General features: G+C 47.4%; 1 protein-coding gene across 1 annotated transcript in view; it reads right to left on the reverse strand.

The window, feature by feature from the left end:
• Window positions 1-12329: 12329 nt before the first annotated feature.
• Arpc3 (actin related protein 2/3 complex subunit 3) overlaps window positions 12330-23224 on the reverse strand; it is a 16449-nt gene continuing 5554 nt past the window's right edge. Inside the window, exons 3-7 of the mRNA XM_028766191.1 lie at window positions 18844-18920; window positions 16590-16658; window positions 14665-14791; window positions 13414-13508; window positions 12330-12647 (exon numbers count right to left, since the gene is read on the reverse strand). Of these exons, the coding sequence (XP_028622024.1) occupies window positions 12585-12647; window positions 13414-13508; window positions 14665-14791; window positions 16590-16658; window positions 18844-18920 (431 nt within the window). The 3' untranslated portion in view covers window positions 12330-12584. The remainder of the gene's footprint in view (window positions 12648-13413; window positions 13509-14664; window positions 14792-16589; window positions 16659-18843; window positions 18921-23224) is intronic.

The raw sequence follows: 23224 nt of genomic DNA on the forward strand, positions 1-23224 counted from the left end.
CGCCCAAGGGCTGGCTTTTTACAACTATACGTGCGCTCCTGGCGGAGGTGCCACGCCCCCTCATCTGGCGGCTTCTGTTCCTGCCACTGTGTGTAGATTCCTTGGTACAAGGCATGGTTTACCAACTAAAGTGACCCGTTAGATCCAAGTACGAAGAAAGGATAGGTACAGGAATGAGCTGGATCTCTGATAGCCCCACTGTCAATATCTCAAACCTTTACGAACTCCCATAGAGGAAGTTCGAACTCCCATAGAAGGCATTCCCTCCCATAGAGGGAGGAGAGCCGACTCAGAAGTTAAAACTGTATGCTTCTCTTGCAGAGGAATTCGGTTCCTAGCACCTACCTGGAGGTTCACAACACTCTGTAAGTCCAGCTCCAGGGCATCCTACTCCTTCCTCTGGCGCCCCTGGGCACATACGTGCATGTGGTGCACAGTCATACGCTCAGGCATGCGTGATATTCATAAAAATAAATTTAAAAAATAACAACTTTGGCCGGGCGGTGGTTTAAGCACTTGGGAGGCAGAGACGGGCAGATCTCTGTGAGTTCAAGAGCAGCCAGCCTGGTTTATAAAGTGAGTTCCAGGACAGCTAGGGATACACAGAGAAACCCTGTCTGAGAAAGCTTAAAACAAATAAATACTTTGAATTGTCAGTCCCTCTTTGCCAACGAAGAAAACAAAACTTTCAAATGTTGAAGCTGGGCAGCCTGAGAGTAAAAGCACGTATCGGCAAGGCTAGCTTTCTAAATTTGATCCCCTGTGTCCAACACGGTGGTAGGAGAAACGCGCACGCATGCTCAAGCCATCCATACATGTGTCTCTGTTTCTTTACCTCGTATCACAAGACAGTCATTAGTCCTTGCTTACTCACATGAATGCTGGGTTAGAACTCACCTTCTCATGCTTTCATGGTACCGTGGTGGTCTGAGTGAGAATGCCCCCCCCATAGGCTCGGATATATGAATATTTGATTCCCACTTAGTTTATTGTTTAGGAAGGATTAGAAGGTGTGGCCTTGGAGGAGGTGTACCTCTATGGGTGGGCTTTGAGGTCTCAAAAGCCCTAAAGGGAGCATCAGATCCCTTTATAGATGGTTGTGAGCCACCATGTGGTTGCTGAGAATTGAACTCAGGATCTTTGGAAGGACAGCCAGTGCACTTAACTAACCACTGAGCCATCTCACCAGCCTATGACAAAAACCATCTTGACTCCAAACTCATGATCCTCCTGCACCATCCTTCTGAGTGCTGGATGTACAACACCACACCAGGCAATCCAAGTTTATTTCTCACAATAATTCTGTTATGGAAGAGAGAAAGCATTTTAAAAAAAAACTGATTTTTAAGGGCTGACAGACTAGCTCAGCAGGTAAAGGTGCTTTGCTGCCAAGATGATGGCCTGCTGGTGGAAGAAAAACAACTCCTGAAAGATATCTCTCACAAGTTGTCTGCACACACACACACACACACGCACAGAAATGCATGCACACACTACACACATGCACAGACATGCATACACACACACACACTACTTAAGACTGACTATTATCCTTGCATTGTACTAAAAAGAAAATTGTCTTTCTTAAAGAGAGAGAATATGCTGGGTGGCAGTGGTGGTAGACGCCTTTAATCCCAGCATTCAGGAGGCAGAAGCGGGTAGATCTCTATGAGTTTGAGTTCAGAGTGAGTTCCAGGACAGCCAAGACTACATAGAGAGACCTTGTCTCAGAAAAATCGAGAGAGAGGGAGAAAGAGAGAGAGAGGAGAGAGAGCTGTTCTGAGTCTCAAACATACCAAGTAACCACAGTATATAACACATTTAGAAACTGCCCAGCATATAGTAAGCACTATATCAATGTTTGCTATTTGGGGTCTGGAGAAACTGCTCAGCAGTTACTAGCACTTGCTGATGCAGAGGGGCCCAGATCCAGTTCCCAGCACCCATAAGGCAGCTTACAACTGTCTAGAATTCCAGATCCAGGGGATTCCATACCCTTTCAGGCATCCACGGGCACTGCATAAACATGGTGCACAGACACTTATAATCATAAAATGTATCTGATGCTGGAGAGAGCATCAGCTCACTTCCTGCTCTTTCAGAGGACTGAGGCTGGGTTCCCAGCATCCACATGATGGTTCACAACCATCCATAATTTCAGTGCCAGGAAATTCTGTGCTCTCTTCTGATCTCTGTGGGCAACACACACACACACACACACACACACACACACACACACACACACACACACATACACACACAGGCAATGCAATCATAAGCATAAAAGTTAAAATAAGTAAATCTAAAATACAATAAATCTTTTTAGAAAAATGTTTGCTATTCTGCTTTTTTTTTCTACATTGGGAATATTTCATAATTAAAAAAACCAAGACTGGCCAAATGTAGTGGCACATGCCTGTAAACCGAGAGGCAAAAGGATTGCAAGTTCAAGGACAGCTTAGGGCTTCATAGTAAGTTTCAGGCCAGCCTGGTGTATATATAGGAATACCCATGTCAAGACGAAAGCATGTCAGGCATGGTGACAAACTCCTTTAGGCACAGCACTTGGGAAGCAGAAGCAGATGGATCTCTGTGGGTTCAAGGCCAGCCTGGTCTACATTAGTAAGTTCTAGGACAGCCAGGGCTACATAGTGAGACCCTGTTTCAAAACAAACAATTAAACAAAACACATCCCACATCTTAACAGTAGCCACCTAATGGAAATGAGTGCTGAACAACCAATGAAGAGACAAATGGATACAATATAACCCTGCTGTTGAAAAAGAACAAGGAGGAAAAAAAAAACTGACCGTGAAATAAGAAAAACTGGTCTCAAATATATCATGCTAAAAATAAAATTCCCCTAGGTGAAGGAAACCAGATGGAAAAGTGCTTGCAAATGCCAACTCCACTTATGTGAAGTGTCAAGACACAAACAAACCCCAGAGAGCCAGGAAGTCATCAATAACAACAAAGCTCTCCTGCCCGGCCCTGGCCCTGGGGTGTGAGGATTGTGGGGGCTGAGGAAATGGAAGAAGCCAGACCATTGACTGAGAAGAGGTGGCCAAAGAAGTGTGAATTAAAAAAAGAGAGAGAGAGGGAGGTGCTAAGAGAGGGCGGTGCTGAGAGGGCGGAGCTAAGAGAGGGCAGAGCTAAGAGAGGATGATGCTCTGCAAGCTGGTGAGAAAAAGCAATCAAAAAAGTACTGGTCGTTGGGCAGTGGTGGCGCACGCCTTTAATCCCAGCACTTGGGAGGCAGAGGCAGGTGGATTTCTGAGTTCAAGGCCAGCCTGGTCTACAGAGTGAGTTCCAGGACAGCCAGGGCTACACAGAGAAACTTTGTATCCTGTTGAGGGGTGAGGGAGAAGTTAAGGAAGACTGGATGATTTAGCACTCCTTACCTTGGCGGTGGCATTTTTGGTGAGGCGGTGAAGACTTGACAGTAGTTCCCTTTGTCACTAGTGGCAAAGGCTGAGGACTCTCAATGAGAGACCCAACTGAGACCATTAGCAGGTCCCAGAGGCTCTTCAACATCAGAAAAAGAATTGAGAACAAGTATGGAATTGATAGGAAGTTTGACACAGGTTAGCCTATAACTCGCTATGGAGCTGATGCTGGCTATAAATGCCTAATCCTCCTGCCTCTACCTCTCAGTCAGAGGCTTACACCAAGTTTTCAGATGGATTGAGGCATACATGCACAACAGGGAAATTTACAAGGTTCATGACATGGAGAAGCCATTTGTAATTATACAGAGGACAGCTACTGATCGTCTTGGTCCGCCATGCGGGGTCCAGCTGGTTTGGACTGGTTTGTCCCCAGCTTTCCCCTATGACCCTCTAACCTACTTCACATTAAGCAGTCATTTTCCCCTGTGGGTGCTGCAGCCCCTGGGTGGGGCCTGGTGCCCGGTGAGGAAGGGTTCCATACCACTCTCATAGTGTCTGCTGGCATTCTACATGACACAAAATAGAGGATGCTAGCAAAACTAATGGAACCTCAAAATGGATCCGGGACAGGGTAGTGGCTGCTTTCCCACCCCCGTCCCCCAACCCTCATTTTTACTGAAGTCTCTTCAGGTGCTGGCAGCCTAGTGCTCCCCATAGTGCCAGTGGGATGGTTGACTACTCTATAGCTCATGTCGACGATTCCCCATTGGTCCAAAGGCTGGGCAATAGTAGATGTAGTCTGTATCCCAGGTTTATGATTCTGCCTCCCAAACCCAGTCCAGATCTGGTTCCCACACTTCCCCCTCCCTCCTCCCCAAGGGAGAGTGTCTCTGTGTAGCCACAGCTGTCCTGTTCCTCACTTTGTCGATGAGGCTGGCCTCCAACTCAGAAATCCACCTGTCTCTGCTTCCCAAGTGCTGAGATTAAAGCCATGCACCACCATGCCAGACTATGTTAAGCTGTCTTGCTGCACAGTGCTGATACTGCACTCGGGATGGTTTGGAACTCTGGTCCATAATTGGTAATATTGTGTTTATAAAGTTGCAACAAACTTAAAGATCTAATTGGTGCAGGGGAAGGTGGTGTAGGCTGTAATCTCAGCTCCTGGGTGTAGGAAAATGGAAAATCCAAAATCCTCCTCTGCTACAGAGTAAGATCTGGATATCTACGTGAAACCCTGTATCTTTTTTTTTTTCTTTTTTTCTTAGGTGACTAGAGAGCTGGCTCAGGGGCAGGAGCCATTGTTGCTCTTCCTAGGGTTTTGTTTTGCAGACAAGGTCACATTTTGAAGGTCTGGCTGAACTGGAACTCAGGGATCTTCTCTGCCTCTCAAGTGCTGAGACTAAAGGTATCTCACCATCCCTAGTAAAAAAATAAATAAAAATTTTAAAAATAACTAAATAGGGGCTGGAGAGATGGCTCAGTGGTTAAGACCACCGACTGCTCTTCCAGAGGTCCTGAGTTCAATTCTCAGCAACCACGTGGTGGCTCACAACCATCTGGAATGGGATCTGATGACCTCTTCTGGTGTGTCTGAGACAGCTACAGTGTACTCATATAAATAAAATAAATCTTTAAAAAAAATAACTAAATAAATACAAGTCTGACTATATAGTGAGAGCCTGTCTCAAACACAATCACCAAAGTCTAAAAAACTGTGAACCAAAATTCTTAGCAAAAAGCAATATGCATATTGAAGATTCTACAAGGCTGGCTGACTGATTAGGTTTCTATGACTGTGGAGAGCTAAAATTTTCAAGATCCAGAGCCAAAATTATCCTGGAGATACACACACATACACACACACGTACACACACACACACACATGTACATACACACACACACACACACAAATACCTGGTTAGTTTGTAACTCACTATGCAGACCAAGTTAGTCTCAAACTCATAGACATCCACCTGCCTCCGCCTCCCATCTACTGGGATTAAAGGTGCATGCCAACACACCTGCTTTTTTTCTTTCTTTCTTTCTCTTTCTTTCTTTCTTTCTTTCTTTCTTTCTTTCTTTCTTTTTTTTTTCTTTTTTTTTCTTTTGAGACAGGGCTTCTCTGTGTAGCCCTGGCTGTCCTGGAACTCACTCTGTAGACCAGGCTGGCCTTGAACTCAGAAATCCGCCTGCCTCTGCCTCCCAAGTGCTGGGATTAAAGGCGTGCGCCACCACTGCCCGGCAACCAGCTTTATTTTTTAAATGTATTATGTGTGAGTCCCTGAATGCTTGTCTGTGTACCACGTGCCTGCCTGGTGGCCCAGAATGCTAGAAAAGGGCGTGGGAACGCCTAGAACTGGAACTATATCCAGTTGTGCACCATTATCTGAGTGCTGAGAACTGAACTTGGGTCCTCTGCAAAAGCGACAAGTGCTCTCGAAGGTTACGATGTCGTCTCTCCTGCCCCTCATTCTTCTTATACAAGGAAAGAGGCTCCCTGAACTTGATGTAGGTCACGTGGCAGCACACAGTGACATGGAGAGGCCACAGCGGAGGAAGCCGACACACTCCGGGCGGTTTCCACACACTTAGCTGTCCCACATGAGGGAACATCTCTCCCAGATGTTGTTTCTTGGCTTTCCTTCCCACAAGAAGAAAAACACAACACTGTAAACTGTCCCGAAGGAAATGCAGCTTGACTCTTCTAAGTGTCTTCTGGAGTGTTCATTCAGCTTTCCACCAGTGGGGAAGAAACTTCAGGACAAAGAATTTGCCTGAGCCACTACAAGAGGATGTATAAATCACACCACCTTTCCAGCCAGCTGTCCCTCTTCTCACGGAAAGGAACTGAACAGCCAGGCAGGACTTAGGGCTTCTCAGATGCCCCAGTGACACCTGTGGAAGGGACAGACAGTGATTCAAGACAGCTTTGAGACAGGCACAACATGGGATAGCTTGGCCCAGCCAGAGTCCCGTTACCAAGGCCCAAAGCCCTGGTAACCCTGCCTCTCCTGAGCCACACCCATCAATCCTCACGTCTCAGACTTGGGCTACTTCCTCCTCCGTAAGCCCATTTGTCTCTGGGACCCTAGGTCGCTGGTCCATTGGATCTCCAATCTGTCGAATCTATTTCCATTGAATAAACCCCAACTGGATTATAAGAGAAAATGACTAAAGGCTGAAATACAATACTAAGAAGCAGATGCCAAACTTAACAATACAATGAAACATTTCTGTCTTTTCTTTTTTTCTTTTTTGAGACGAGGTATCACCATGTAGCCTGGCTAGCCTGGAACTCATGGAGATCGGTATGCCTCTGCCTCTTGAGTACTGGAATTAAAGGTTTACACTACCTACACCTGTAAGGGACAGTATTTTTTTTTTTTTCAGTGACAAGGTTTCTCTGTGTATCCCTGGCTGTCCTGGAATTCACTCTGTAGACCACTGGCTTGCAACTCAGTGATCCGCCTGCCGCTGCCTCCTGAAAAAGGAGTGCGCCACCAAACCTGACTAGGCTTAAGCTGGGTGTTGCCATCTCAACACTCTGCAGGTCACCCGTGAACTGGAGCTGTGGAGCCAAAGCAAAGTGCAAACCCATGGATGAGTCACCTCAGCACTGACACAGAACAGATGTGGCCTGGAAACTACCCCCTCCTAAGGGAGCGGTCGCCCTAACATCTGTAAACCAAAGGAAGCAAATTGCTTTCAGCAGGAGTCTTTCTGGACAGAGAGCAAACTGTTTGTTTGTTTGTTTGTTTGTTTTTAGTTTTTCGAGATAGGGTTTCTCTGTGTAGACCTGGCTGTCCTGGAACTCACTCAGTAGACCAGGCTAGCCTTGAACTCAGAAATCCGCCTGTCTCTGCCTCCCAAGTGCTGGGATTAAAAGAGTGCGCCACCACTGCCCGGTTTAGGGCATGCATCTTTAATCCCAGCACTTGGGAGTGAGAGGCAAGTAGATCTTTGTGAGTTCAAGGCCAGCCTGGTCTACATAATCAATTCCAGAAGAGCCAGGAGGACTACATAGAGAGACTTTCTACCTCCATTTCTCCCCCCACCCTATCCAAAAGAAACAGTTGTCCTCTGGCCTCCCTACATGGACCCACCTGTAGGAGGAGCTAGGGTGGGGGGGTAAGGAGAGGAAGAGGAAAAGGAAGAGGAGGAGCTGGGAAGAGCAGAGATGTAGGAGCAGATGGAGAACCACGCAGGTATGGAGAGCAGTCGCGGGTAACAACTTTGATTTAGGTTAGATAATTGGGAAACAATTCTCTTCATATGGCCATATTGTTATTAAGCATTGCCAAACATATAAAGCCTTTGATTAATCTTTAAGCACTAGAGTCTCATTTGTACTGAGCCCACATGGTTGGTGGGATGGTCTGGGCAATGCCCAGCCTTTCGGAGACAGCGTGGAAGATTGGCAGAGCCATCTCCCTCGCTGGCGTCTCATGGGTGGCAGGGCTGATGTTTCTGGCTGGCTGTTTCTAGCTGTGTCACGCACATGGCCTCTGGTCATAGAACGTGGCGGCTGAGCTAGGCAGAGCCTCTGCAGCTTAGATAGTCAGCTTGACCTGAGGCCATTTTAAATAATTACCGCAACACCCACGTACACATAAATAATAATAACGAAAATAGCATCTTCTAATGGTCTCCTAATGTCAGCGTTATGTTTGGATTAGAATTTTGTTTTCTCCTGGAGGCAGGGTCTCACTGTGTAGACAAGGATGGCCTGGAACTCACTGTGTAGACCAGGCTGGCCTTCAACTCAGGCATACTGCCTCTGCCTCCTAAGTGAGGCTGAGGGAGGGGGATGGAAAGTCTGGGGCCAGCCTGGGCTATATAGTGAGTCCCTATCTCAAAACAACAACAACAATAAAAATCAAGCTACCACTTGCCAGTACAGGCCGCATGTCCCACACAGGACGTCATCTATTGGCAGAGTTCGTGGCAGAGGCAGGCAGAGCTCCGAGTTCAAGGCCAGCCTAGTCTACACAGGGAGATCCTGTCTCCAATAAAAAATAGAGTTCTAATCCAAACATAGCACTGGCATTAAGAGACTGTTAGAAGATGCTATTTTTTTCTTTTTTTTTTGGTTTTTCGAGATAGGGTTTCTCTGTGTAGTTCTGGCTGTCCTGGAACTCACTCTGTAGACCAGGCTGGCCTCGAACTCAGAAATCCACCTGCCTCTGCCTCCCAAGTGCTGGGATTAAAGGCGTGTGCCACCACCGCCCGGCATGATGCTATTTTTATACAGTTATTTATGTGTAGGTGGGTGCATGCATGCATGTATGGAGGCCAGAGAACAACTATTTCTTTTGGCAGGGAGTGGGGGATGATACAGTCAATCAGCCCCCCAACTCCCCTCTCTCCTGGATGTCCTGGAACTTGGTCCCACACGGGACTCCATCTCCTGGCACCCTTCTCCCCCTACAAGAACTAAAGTAACAGGCCCTGCAGAAAGTTGTTTTTCTATCAGGACCATAGGAGGGTGGGGAAATTGTAAAAAAGCAAACTTTTGATCTCAAGATTCATCACTGGACCAGGCGGTGGTGGTACACGCCTTTAATCCCAGCACTTGGGAGGCAGAGGCAGGCTGATTTCTGAGTTTGAGGCTGGCCTGGTCTACAGAGTGAGTTCCAGGACAGCCAGGGCTACACAGAGAAACCCTGTCTCGAAAAAACAAAACAAAAAGAGGCTTCCTTTTCAACATGTCACTGAGTCTGTAAAATAAAAATTTCAGCCCCTAAACCACAAATCAGCTCTTAAACCAGTGAACCATCTCTCCAGGGCCACAGAATCTGACTTTAAGAATTTAAGATTTATTTATTTTGAACAAAGGTTTCATGCATCCCAGACTGACCTGGAACTTCGATGCCCCTGCCTCTGCCTTGGGAGTGCTGGGATTAAAGGCCTGTGGCACCAGGCCCAGCTGTATGTGTGTGTGTCTGCATGAGTCCATGTGCATCAGTTGACTGGAGGACCCATGGAGGACATTGGATCCTCTGTAACTGGAGTTACAGGCGATTGTGAGCCACCATGTGGATGCTGGGAACCAAATCCACGGCCTCTGCAAGAGCGGTAAGTGCTCTGGACCACTGAGCCTCAAGTAAAAAATTGGAAAAAAAACAAGACAAAACTCCCACAAATGACCCAAGAACAACACCCTTTGTTTTAAGGTGTGTATTTTAATATAGCTACGTAGATTCTTTTCCTCCTCCTCCTCCTCCTCTTCTTCCTCCTTTTCTTCTTCTTCCTCCTCTTCTTCTCCATCTCCTTTTTTCTTCTTCCTCCTCCTCCTCTTCTTCCTCCTCCTCTTCCTCCTCCCCCTCCTCCGTCACACTGGACTTAAACCCACACCCTCATTCATGCTAAGTGGTAGTTCTGTTACTCAGCCCCACAACCAGCCCTGGACACAGCCCTGTGCCAGGCTGCATTGAAAGTGGTATTTAACCAGTCTGTGGCTCAGTGCACATATGCCCCAGAGCATGGAGCTCCGGCAGAGCATGGAGCGCCGGCATTCCAATTATACACTCAGTCAGGCATGCTGGCACACATCTCTGAGCCCAGCACTTGGGAGGTAGAGGCAGGAGGATGTGGAGTTCACTGTCATCCTCGGCTATGTAGACAGTTTCAGGTCAGTGTGAGTTACTTGAGACCCAGTCTCTAAACAGATACTAAGTACATGTACTTTAAGGCAAGGGAGGTGGTTCATGAGTATACCACCAATGGAGTGCTTGAGGCAGAATCAGGTTCAAGACCAACCTGGAATTCTGTCTCCACAAAAAATAAAAAAATAAAAAATAAAAAAAATACAAGGAGCTGGAGAAATGGGTCTGCAGTTAAGAGCAAGGCAGCTCTTCCAGAAAGTTAGCTTACAGACAAGTCCACTAGGCTCCGCCCAACAGCTACCTAGCGACAGCTTACATTAAAGTCTGCTGCCAGGTGCCAGCCAGGCTATGTATAAGAAGACAGCTCATTACCACACTCCTTTCTCCTCCTCTCTCTCTCTCTCTCTCTCTCTCTCTTTCTCTCCCCTCCTCCCACGTCTCCCCCTCAACCTCTCTCCCTTCTCTCTCTGCCCCTCCTCACATGTTCCCTGCCAGCCTCTTTTTCTCCCTTTCTCTGTCTCTACCCCATCTCCAGGTTCCCTTCCCTTCCCCCAATAAACTTTCTTTTTACTAGGCCTAGTATGGTTGTGATTGTTCACGGGGCATCTCAGCATGGGCCCGCCAGAGTACCCTTCCCCAACCCTCCCCACTCCCGCCGTCACAATTACACTGCATTATAAAGGTTAACAGAGGACACAGGTTCAGTTTCCAGCACCCACATAGTGGCTCACGAGTGGCTGTAACTCCAATTCCAGGGAATCTGGTGCCCCCTTCTGGTCTCTTTGGGCACAGCAATGACATGGTGCACAGATGTTCATGCAGGCAAAACAAACAAACAAACAAACAAAAAACGTTCACACATCAACCAATAAATAAGTAAATATTCACAAATAAAACCAAACTGGAAACAGTCAGCTTTTCAGATCTCATTGCCAACTGTTTTGAATCAAGCTTAAATAAACCCAGTTCTTCCCAGCCTTCCCTTTGTCCTCAACAGCACAACACAAAAGATAGGTGTAGCACCACGGCTCTTTCTGGCCTCCCTTCTGGCCAGTCTCAAGTGCAGGTCACCAATGAGATAGCCTGGGAGGTCAGAAGCGTCCTCCTTTTCTGGGCAACATCCCCCTCGAGCCCTTCCCCACTTCCTGCCAAGAGCAGAGACACAGGCCACACCCCCTGGGGGAGGGGCCTGAGCGTCACCCTACCCACAGTGGGGCAGACATCAGGTCCAAGGAGGTCCTCACGTGGCCACGTCTTGGCCAAATTCTAGACTCAAAAGACAAAACCTGGGGCACAGAAGCCTAGGCTTTCTGTAGTTTTGGCCAAATATAATCCCAACACAGACACTGTAACAACTGCCTTCTAAAAGCTAGCCTGGCAGAGGAACCACAGAGAGGGCAGGGCATCACCAAAGGCACTTTCGAAATGCCTGCGGACCCTAAGAGTACTAGGAAATAGAGACCACGCAGCGTCTCACAGCCACTAACATCTGTCAGCCACATAGAGAAATGAAAACTTGCGTCCACGTTAGAAATGTGCACATGGCTGTTCTTGGCAACAGTGTTTAGTCAGAGCTCCAAGATAGAAGCAACACAAACGTCCACTGGATGAGGGATGAATAAATACAGGATCTGTATCCAAATGGAATATTATTCAACCATAAAAAAGGAATGGACTACGCACAGATGCGACACCATGGGTGGATGCTGAAGAAGGTGTGCTATGTGAAAGAAGCCAGATATGAACGGATAACTCGTTTGATTCCATTTACATGAGCAATGGGGCGCTGGGGGTGGGGGTGGCAGGATAGGCTTAGGAACATGCTAAGTGAAAGAAACCAGACCGGAAGGCTAAGTTATCTGCTCTAAGACTCCATTATAGGAAATATCTAGAATAAGCGAGGCTATGAAGACAGAGAGTAGATTAGATTAGTCCAGAAGTTGGGGGGTAGGGAGACTTAGGAGCAAAGGAGGAAAAGTCACTGCTAAAGGCACATCTTATGGGGGTGATAAAAGCGTTGTAGAATTAGATGCAGGTCATGGTTGTGAAACTGTACATACATAGTACATACACACTCACAACCACCAAACTGTTCATTATCTGAAATGACCTGGCGTAGCGGAGGACACCTTGCAATCTCAGGACAGGGAGTCAAGGCAGGAGGACTTAGGTTTAAGGCCTGCTTGGCAGAGAAAATGAGCCACAGGCCAGGCTGGACTACACAGCGAGGCAGCCTCAAAAAAGACAAACCAAACCAAACCAAACCATAAATAGAAAAACAAGCCCCACCCCTCAATATACCACCCTTTCCCATAAAAGATACAGTGTTGAGTAGATTTTTTCTCAAAAATGTTTTAATTCAATGCCTAACATAAGCAGTGACATTTATTACATATTAAGTACCAGCCTGAAACTGCCAAAAATTCAAATCCCGACACCCACCCTCCCAATTCTTGACCAAGAGCTTTTCCGGCAAAGACAGGCTCTCTCTTCTCTTCAAGACACATTAGGGCGGACACGAAGGACTGTGCACACCTCCACACGCTGCTGCCCACGGCTCTGCAGGCGGCGGCGGCCCAGCCTCTTCTCACTGCCCGGGCCCCGAAAGACTCTTGTTCATGAACTGCCTTTTCACAAAGCAGGTCCACCACTGTCAAAGGACAAGACAGAGCGTATGCTCAGCATCAGGATGCTCAGCATCAGGGCACAGTGCAAGTGCGGGCACCGGCCGGCATTCCAGTCGATTTATGACAAACAACAGTGTAAACAGCCGGGCACCTCCCATTAAACTCAAAGGTGACCCCACAGAGCAGGGAAACGTGTCCACCTGGTCCTCCACAGGCGTGAGGCTCACATCCACCCACGGGTAGGAAGGCGTGTGAGGCAGACACGACAGCACACCGGTGTACTGCAGAACTAGAGGCCAAGGTAGACGGAGGCTAAGGTCACCTGTGGCCACACAGCCAGCTCAAGCCCAGCTTGGGTCTCAACCAAGGGGCCCTGGCACGGACTGAACACACAGACTGCTCCCTGGGGCTGTTTCCTACCTGATGCAATAGAGCCACCACTTACATGTTATTTATAGTGTACTGTAGGTGTGGGTAACCTGGGGCATTTCAAAGCCACAGAGGATACACACAGGTCACATACAAATGCCCTGCCATCTCACAGAAGGGACCACCAACAGTCACAGACTGTGGCTACATGGCTACCATGGAAACACATCACATACATAAACCCTGCTCATGACCGAGACGGAGGCAGTGACCCACGCTAGCCATCGTCTTCCAGGTCAGGCAGAAGTGAACGCTCTTTCGACAGCAGATTTCAGTGGTTTAAAAGGCAATGGGGCAAAGGCTTGAGCTCTGATTAAAGGGGCAGAAGGGAGCACAAAGGGGCAGTAGGGAGCACCTCACCTTGCTGGGTTTGTCATTCTGAGGGTCAAAAACTTTCTCACAAAGCCTCAGTCCAGTCTCTTGCCTCAGCTGCTGTAGGTACGCCCGCATCATTTCTGCAACACAAGATCTGTGTGTGAGGAGGCATCCCAGACACGCGGCCTGCCTGTCTACACACCGACAGTGGCAAAGGATCTGTACACATTCAGACAGCTTAGGAAAAGAAAGAACAGTCCAGATGGTCTTCTTTTTACATCCCTCTCTCACCCCTCACCTGTGTGTGTGTGTGTGTGCAGGTTGATGCCTATGTATGTGTGTGTGTATGTGTATGTAGGTTGATTCCTGTGTGTGTATGTATATGTGTATGTATGTGTGTATGTATTTGATTCCTGTGTGTGTGTGTGTGTGTGTTTTGGTTGATTCCGGTCCCAGGAATCAAACCCAGACTATCAGGCTTGGCAGCGGGCACCTTTACCAGCTGAACCACCTTGTTGATTCAGAATGGCTTCATAACTACATTCATTTTGGTTCAACAGTCTCTGCATGTTACACCTGTTAGCAAGCTCTCTTGTGAAAGTAAGGCAACACACGTGTGCTAAGCACCCCACTGTCTGAGCACCCCACTGTCAATCTGAACACCAGTCAGCAGACTGGGGAGATTTTTCAGAGGAGAAAGAGCCTGCCATGCACAAGAACCAGAGTTAGAATCTTCAGCATCCACAGAAAAGTAGGGTGGGCATGGTAGCCGGCCTGCAATGCCAGCCCTCAGGAGGCAGAGTCAGGGGATCCCGGGAGCAAGTTGGCCAGTTACACTACCTCAGCCAGTGAGCTCCAGGTTCAGTCAAAGAGCCTATATGCAACATGGGCAGTGACCAACGACCCGACATCCACCTCTGGCCTCGGAGCACACACGCACAGACATGGACCTGCCCACAAGTACATTCACAGCCACTTGACTTGCCCTCGCCACAAACAAACACACAGAACATAATCCCAATCAAGGAAAGAAAAGGGGTGGGCAGAAAGTGCATTGGAGAAGCTGGACATGACACGATGCCAGAGCACCTAGTGAGCTGCGGCAGGAGGATCATGAGTTCAAGACTAGCCTGGACTAAACAGAGAGAGACTGTGTCTAAGAAACACGGGGAAAAAAAAAAAACAACACCAAGAGTAAGACAGAGATGGGATGGCTGCAGGGGCGTGTACGCAAGCGCGCACACACACACACACATGCACACACGCACGCACACACGCACGCAGTCCTGTTCTCACCATCCTCCTGTTTGCTCGCAGGCTTGGCATAGATGGCGTTGAGAGGAAAGCCAGGCTCTCCGGGAATGGGGAAGTTGGTGATTCCTAGCGTGTACATTTCCTTCTCGCCTTGGCTCTTGGAGTTGCACTAAAATCAAAGGACACAGTTGGTAAGAAATCGTGAGGGTAATTCCTGAACTGCTGAGGAGGCGTTAGCTCTGGTAGAAAGGAAACTGCAGGGCACACACCTAGACCGTACTGATCCAAAGCCGGCCTGCATCTTAGTCACTTACCTTCTACTCATTCTCCTACAGGAATTCTCCTGCAGACGGAAGATTCTATCTCAGAATGGATATTTTCAGCACATAAACAGAGTATGAAATTAAAAACCTACATTGAGAAGGTCTCTGAATTGACACTAAAAAGAAAAATGAGACTTCGACAATTAGTCGGAATGGACCCGGCTGAAACTGTTGTACCTTTTACTAACGCAGAAATTGCCTTGTTTTTTTTTTTGTTTTTTTGTTTGTTTTGTTTTGTTTTTGTTTTTCGAGACAGGGTTTCTCTGCGTAGCCCTGGCTGTCCTGGAACTCACTCTGTAGAGCAGGCTGGCCTCAAACACTCGAACTCAGAAATCCGCCTGCCTCTGCCTCCCAAGTGCTGGGATTAAAGGCGTGCGCCATCACCGCCCGGCAGTAACTGACTCTCACTATGCAGAAAGGGTTGTTTTGCACATAGAGACTGCTAAACTTACTCAGGATGATTCTGAATTGACTTCACTATTTATTCAACTACAACAAACGATCAGAAATAGGATTTATCCACTATACATAACACATGTAAGATCCCACACAGGTCTGCCAGGCCCTCTGGCGCAAGGGAATAACAAAATCGACCAGCTATTGATAGGAAGCGTGCTAGAGGCATCAGAATTCCATAAAACACACCATGTTAACAGGAAAGGTTTAAAGAAAGACTTCTCTGTCACTCGACCACAAGCCAGAAAAATTGTGAGGCAATGTCCTACTTCTTCATTATATAACCAAACTCCACTAACCTTAAGGGTACCCAAAGAAATGACATTTGGCAAATGGATGACTTTTACTTTACAGAGTTTGGTGAACTGAAATATGTGCACCATACTATAAACACGTATTCAGGATTCCAATGGGCAACTGCCTTAGCGCCAGAAAAAGCTGATTCTGTAATTACACGTATGTTAGAAGTCATGGCCAGTATGGGAATACCCATACAAATTAAAACGGACAACGGTCCGGCATATATCTCTAAGAAGATGAAGAATTTTCTGCACATTATAATATTATAATATAAAACATGTTACAGGCATATCACACAATCCTACAGGAAAAGCGATTGTGCAGAGATCTAATTGAACTCTAAAAGAGACGCTTAACAGGCGAAAGGGATCAACAAGAACCCCCAAAGATAGATTACACGTTAGAATGGAAAGTGGGAAATGGGTTACACTGGGGGAGAGGTTATGCCTATGTTTCCACAGGAAAAGAAAAGCTGTGGGTTCCTTCCAAGTTGATAAAAATCAGACATGACAAAGGGAGACCTCCTGAAGACCTTGGCGACACAGAAGGAGAAAAGGGAGACTAACACGACCAACTAAACAGGTGATGTATATATGGTGATGCTTATGTCTCTTATATAGAGACAGCTCTGGAACCAGCTGGGACTAAAATGTCTATACACAGCCAAGAACACTTATTGGGTACTAATTTCTCATGACTTGTTAATACATGCCATCCTTTAAGAGGGCACATATACGAAGTTATATTACAGTTTGACCGTGTCAGTTCCCTATGGGATATTCATAGATCCACAACAGAGAGACCTTTTGCTTGTTCTCAGGTCTTGGCAGACCTGGGTGGACTGTCTCTCTCTGTTGTTCTGGTGTGTGAAAAGCCGAGGCTCATTACCTTCTGGAGTTTCTTTAGACATTCAGAAATGTAGAGTGTGATGTAGATCAAGGTCCTGTCCGCTTCATTCTACAAGGGAGAAGAAACAACACAACAACCACGTGAAGTGGACTCTTCAGAGCACCTCTGTCCCCGTTATCCCCTAGCATCCATCCACAGGGTGCTCGGTTTCCCCAAACCCGGCCTGTGGCTGCCCTGGCCAACAGCCCCTTCCTCGCGCCGTGTAAGGTGGAGACTGGAGAGCTGGGGTGACCACATTTAAAGAAAACCTTTTTCCCTTGAGTGTCTCTGAGAACAGACACATCCTGTCCTTGGCAGTGGAGGAAGCCACTGCACGTGACGCGTTCTGGGAGAGTTCTGGCCCAACATCTCCACCGACTGGAGGGACTGAAGACAGCAGGTCACAGTTCCCGTGTCACCTGTACCCCAGTTTTACAGGTACAGTCAGAAAAAGGTCACATGTGCCTCCGCTCTCTGCTCCACAGCCCTGGGTGGCCTCTCATTCTTGGACAATCTTCAAGCCTCTGGCTCCTTACAGGCGAGCCTGCATCTAGCCTGTCCCTGTCATACCTCTCACAAACACGGCACAGGCTGGCTGTTGGTTACAGAAACGCAGCTCCGAGCTGGATAGAGCCACACCCTGATGGACCCTGATCCCAGAGTGGAGCAGAAGGTGAAGCCACACAGTTTACAGCACTATCAAGAATATTCCTTGCCTGTCTCACCATAGTAGCTCGGGAGATGTTTGTCTCGTACCATCTGTCCCCTTTACAGCCAGGCCCTCTATCTCCCCCTGGTCATCCTCCTCAGAAGAAGGAAGAGGTCCCAGGAAGGACCAGGGCACTCAGGTTTCCCTCACCTCCATCCCAGGCCCATAGCACAGCAGTGTGGTAGACCACCTGAAACGCTTGGAACCAGAAGTGGTCCTGATGCCTGAGTAGTCTGGACTTGGGGATATCTGCACAGACTTCATCAGTTAAATGCCCTGAATCAGAAACACTCTAAAATTCAGTTTGAAGTTTAGGACTCTAAAGTATCTCAGGCTTGTCTGTCTTCAGAGTGGGGGAGGGAGGTCAGTGTTTATATTTTTCTGAAACACAACTTCAGCATGTAACTCACAACAATTCTCCTGCCTCAGTTTCCCAAGTGCTGAGAAGACAGTAGTTTATTTTCAATGTCTAACCTGTATCTGAAAAAGTAATGGGAGGCTGAGGCAGGAGGATCACCCTAAGTTCCAGAACAGCTCTGCCAACCTGACAAATTCCAGCCAGGGATAATAGCAAAATCCTGTCTCAAATCAAACAAGCAGCCTGTGAGACTTCTGACCGGTTCTCCATGAACGTGGGTCTGGTACGTCATGGATGGTTAACCAATACTGAAGACACACAGATGTGTCTAGACTGGGGCTTGGCAAACCCTGACCAGGCTGGATAATAAGCTGTTTAGGCTGTGTGGCTAAGAACCAGTTATGACTGGTCAGACACCATTCAGTGTGAAAACAGACACAGCGAACACATAAACCAACGGGCATGGGTGTGCTCCAGTGAAGTTTATTTTCAAAAACAGGCAGTGCGTCGGTTGGGGTGCACAGCAGTAAAGCGTTTAGAAGGGAAAGAAGAAAAAACGAATGGAGGGGTGAGGTGAGGGCTCAGCAGTTCAGAGGGATTGCTTTTGCAGTGGACCTGGGTTTGTCCCAGAACACACGTGGTAGCTTGTAGTCATTTCTAACTTGAGTTACAGGGGATTTAACTCCCTCTTCTGGCCCCTAAGGGCACCGAACATACATGGAATGCACACACACGCGCCACACACACACACACACACACACGCTCATGCGCGCACACACACACACGCACACAATTTTTTTCAATTGTGTTTGATTTTTTTTTTTAAGACAAGATTTCTCTGTTTAGCCCTGGCTATCCTATAACTACACCTCTGTAGAACAGGCTGGCCTCAAACTCACAGAGATCTACCTGCCTCTGCTTCCTGAGTGCCGGGATTAAAGGTGTGTGCTGCCATGCCTAGCCTACAATAAATAATCTGAAATAAAAAAAGCAAGAAAGCAAGGAAGGAAGGAGGGAGGGAAGGAGGGAGGGAGGGAGGGGAGAAGGAGGGAGGGAAGGAAGGACAGGAAACTGACACACCATCTCCTCAGGCTCTCTTCTCCAATTCTACGGTCACCCCCGTCATTCAGCCCACACAGCAACCCTGACTTCCGGGTAGATTTTTATCCCCGTTTGACGGAAGTTACCTTAATCTCATAGTTCTTGAAGAAGACGTTGGCCTTGAAGAAATAGATGGCTTCGTCCACAATGTCTGTGTCCTTCGCTAAGCAGGAAACAAGAACGAAGGCAGAGACCGTTACCAAAGGCAAACCTCACACCCAGCGGCTGTGAGCACAGCTGTCCAAGCCTAATTCTCACAAGATCTAGGGCTGGATAAAGGAAACCGGTCACTGCAGGTTCTCTGCTGGGCTCAGTTCCTGGGGGTCTGGCGCCCTCTGCTGGGCTCCCAGGGCGCCAGGCAGCACTCAGTGCACTTATGCACTTGCAGGCAAAAACTTGTACATGCTCGGTAGTGGTGGCGTACACATTTAATCCCAGCACTCTGGAGGCAGAGGCAGGTGGGTCTCTTGGTTGGAGGCCAGCCTGGTCTACAGAGCGAGTTTCAAGACAGCCAGAGCTACACAAGGAAACCCTGTCTTGAAAAACAAAAACAGGGACTGGAGAGATGGCTCAGTGGTTAAGAGCACTGACTGCACTTCCAGAGGTCCTGAGTTCAAATCCCAGCAACCACATGGTGGCTCACAACCATCTGTAATGGGATCTGATGCCCTCTTCTGGTGTGTCTGAAGACAGCTACCGTGTACTCACATACATTTACATGTGTGTTTGTATGTATGCCACAGGTGTGCAGATGCCCACAGAGGTCAGAAGAGGGAGTCAGATCCCTGGAGCTGGAATTAAGGTGACTGTGAGGCCAATGTAGGTGTGGGGAACAAAACTCTGTCCTCTGGAGGAGCAGGAAGAGCTCTTAACCTCTGAACCATTCCTTCAGCCCGAACACAGTGTAACCAAGTGTTCCACGTAATTTTAATCGAACCCACACACTGTCCTTGAGAGATGCTCAAATTATTTAGGAACATCGGGGACATTTCCTTCTTTTTATGAAAACTGTGGCTGAAATCCAGCATGTTCTAAGTCGCCACAAACTGAGGAAAGCCAGAGCATTCTGTGACAGACGCACATCTCGTTACACAACTTCTTTGGCAGTCTGTTCGCTCTTTTTCATTTTGAAAGGTCAGACTTTCCGGGTTTGACAAGCAGCAGCTGGCCGAATCAGCACCGCCGACATCCTTGGCCTGGGCTGCGGCTGTTCTCGAAGTGTGCAGCCCTGAGGCCGTGACTCTCTTACAGTCTCAGCAAAGGCGCCTTTGCTGAGGATCCTGTCGGACCATCAACTCTACCTTCCTGTTCTGAGCATCCTGCTCCTAAGAAAAGGAGATGGCAGGAGCGGAGACCTAGACAGAGCTTGGCACATGGAGGCATGAAAAGATATCTGCGCAGCAGAAAAGGATTTCCCTACAGCCGGGGCTTGAACTTATGCTCATACATGCTATACACACGCTCTATCACGAGGCTGTGCCTCTCTCTGCCCCAGACTCCAGCTCAGCTCAGCCCATGACACAGACATATACACCAACAGTTCCAGCCCCTCTGGGAAGAGGAACAGTCACCCTCAAGAGTTCAGTTTCTCATGGTCTCACTCTTCCTTGAGGACTCAGTTTGAAGGTGGTTAGGGTGTTCTCTGGATTGGCTGTATCTTCTAGGGCAGCGTGCTATCTGTAACCGTGTGACAGGGCTCATTGGCCAACGCTCTTTTTCCCTGGCCTGGAACTTTTAAATACTTCTGTCCTCAAGTCTGTCTTTTTCCATCTGCTCCCTTTTCTCGGGATCAAGGAAGCACTGTGGTGACTTGCCAAATCTATTCACTTGACTTATACTCCAACCAGTGTTGCAAACAAATTCATTTAAGAGGAAGTCGAGTCAAATAATCTGGCAGAGGAAGGAAGGGCAAGGGGAAGAGGACACAGGTGGAAATTGTAACTGTAGGCTTGGAAACCATGAACGGAACTCCGTTTGCAGGGTCTGGGTGCTGTGTTCGCAACAACAGAAAGGATACTGTTGGCGGAACATATCAAGACACGTCAGTGTTGGAAGAGGGGGCTTCTGGAACAGTGAAAACTTGCCTCAGGAGTCGAGTGGGGGAGCCCCAGTGCAGCAGAGGGAAGAATGACTCTTCTACCCTGATGACTACAAACAATAGCGACAGGTAGTAAAGGTGTGTAACTCCAAGATTCTCAGACCAGACTGGGAAACAAAGCTGTGATCAAATATCAAAAAAAAAAAAAAAAAAAAAATCAAAAGCCTTTAATCTTAGCACTCTGGTGGCAGAGGCAGGTAGGATCTCTGTGGTTTGAGGCCAGCCTGGTCTACAGTGTGAGTTCCAGGACAGCAAGACCTATACAGAGAAACCCTGTCTACACACACACACACACACACACACACACACACACACACATAAAAAAAACAAAAACTAAAGCAAAAACCTATCAATCAATAAATGGACTAATGAACAGAGACTTTTCAAAATAAGAAACACAAATGACCAAGAACTATTTTTAAGTGTTCAACATCCCTGATCTCAGGGATACACAAATTTAAACTGCTCTGAGACACTTCCTCACCCCAGTCAGAAGGCCAATTATTAGGAGATGTAGTGGCCAGCCAAGGCTAGACAGCAAGACCCTGTCTTTAAAAAAACAACAATGAAGTCATAGGCTAGGCTAGAGAGACAGCTCAGTGGTTAAGAGCACTGACTGCTTTTCAGACGACCTGGGTTCGATTCCCAGCACCCGCATGATGGCTCATAACCACCTGTAACACCAGTTTTAGGAAATCCAATGCCCTCTTTGGCTTCTGTGGACACCAAGCACAAATATGGTACATCTATATCCTGTCAGGCAAACATTCACACGCACAAAATGAAAATAAATTCTTTTGTATTTTTGATTTTTTGAGACCGGATTTCTCTGGGGAGCCCTGGCTCTCCTGGAACTGACTTTGTAGACCAGGCTAGCCTCAAACTCACCAGTCTTTGCCCCTGCCTCCTGAGTGCTGGGATTAAAGGTATGCCCACAGCTGCCCAACTTAAAAAAAAATATGTATGTATGTATGTGTATGTATGTGTGTGTATGTGTGTGTGTGTGTGTGTGTATATATATATCTTTTAAAAACCTCGCAACAAATGTTAGAGAGGATGTGGGGAAAAGGGTAGTCTGGTTCACTGGTAGTCAAAGTACAAATTAACATAACCATTGTGGAAATCAGTTTGGAGGGTCCTCAAATGGTTAAAAATAGACTTACCATAGGTTACAGCTATTTTACTTCTGGGCACACCCAAAGGACTCCTATCCTGCCACAGTCTTATTTACACATGCATGTTCGTTGCTACTTTATTTAGATAGCAAGGACAGGAACCTTGCTAGGTGTCCACCAACAGATGAACAGATGATGAAAATGCAGTTACATACAAAATGGAGTATCACTCTGCTGTAAAGATAAATGAAGTCAGGAGGGTTTTCTTTTTCTTTCTTTTTTTTTTTTTTTTTGGTTTTTCGAGACAGGGTTTCTCTGTGTAGCCAGGGTTTCCCTGGCTGTCCTGGAACTCACTCTGTAGACCAGGCTGGCCTCGAACTCAGAAATCCACCTGCCTCTGCCTCCCAAGTGCTGGGATTAAAGGCGTGTGCCACCGCTGCCCGGCTTAAGATTTATTTCTATGCACGTCCATGTACTGCTGCATGCATGTCTGTGAGGGTGTCAGGTCCCTTGGAAGTGGAGTTACAGACAGTTGTGAGGCTCCATGTGGTTGCTGGGACTTGAACTCAGGACCTCTGGAAGAGCAGCCAGTGCTCTAATAAACCACTGAGCCATCTCTCCAGCCTCCTATAATGAAATCATGAAATGTGCAGGAAAGTGGATGAACATGAGAAATAAACCATAGAGGTGATCCAAACTCAAAACAGGAGAGAACATGGTCTCCCCCATACGAGAGCCTAGCCTGTAACATCCTCACGTAAGCAGGTGTACGTGTGCAGACAGAATAACATCGGTAAAGGAGACCAAGAACCAGTAACACCAGTGAGACAGAAGGACAGACAGCATGTCAAAGGACCCCAGGACATAAAGCAATTTTTCCATTTTCAGCGCTGTCTCTAGGAAAAGCGTAAAACACTAAGCGAAGCCCAGTGGCCTCAGAATGGCTGCTCTAACCACATGGAAGTTCACGGAGGCTGACCGAGTCTAAGCGGCTTCCTTAAAAAAAAGCAAAATTCAAAACAAAACAAAACAAGCCAACGCTGAAAACAAACAAGTTAAATAAGGAACAAACAAACAACAAAAACACACCACTAAGAAAGCAAAGAAATTCAGAAAAACAAAAGCAGGCATAGACATGGATTGTGTCAAAGCACACTGGAGACTTAAGACTGAAACAGGGGAGCACAGGCCTGGTACCCCAGCACTAGGGAAGCAGGCAGGAGGGGAGCACAGGCCTGGTACCCCAGCACTGGG

The sequence above is a fragment of the Grammomys surdaster genome, unplaced genomic scaffold (assembly GCF_004785775.1).
Source record: "Grammomys surdaster isolate TR1022 unplaced genomic scaffold, NIH_TR_1.0 166, whole genome shotgun sequence".
In the NCBI taxonomy this organism is placed as follows: domain Eukaryota; kingdom Metazoa; phylum Chordata; class Mammalia; order Rodentia; family Muridae; genus Grammomys; species Grammomys surdaster.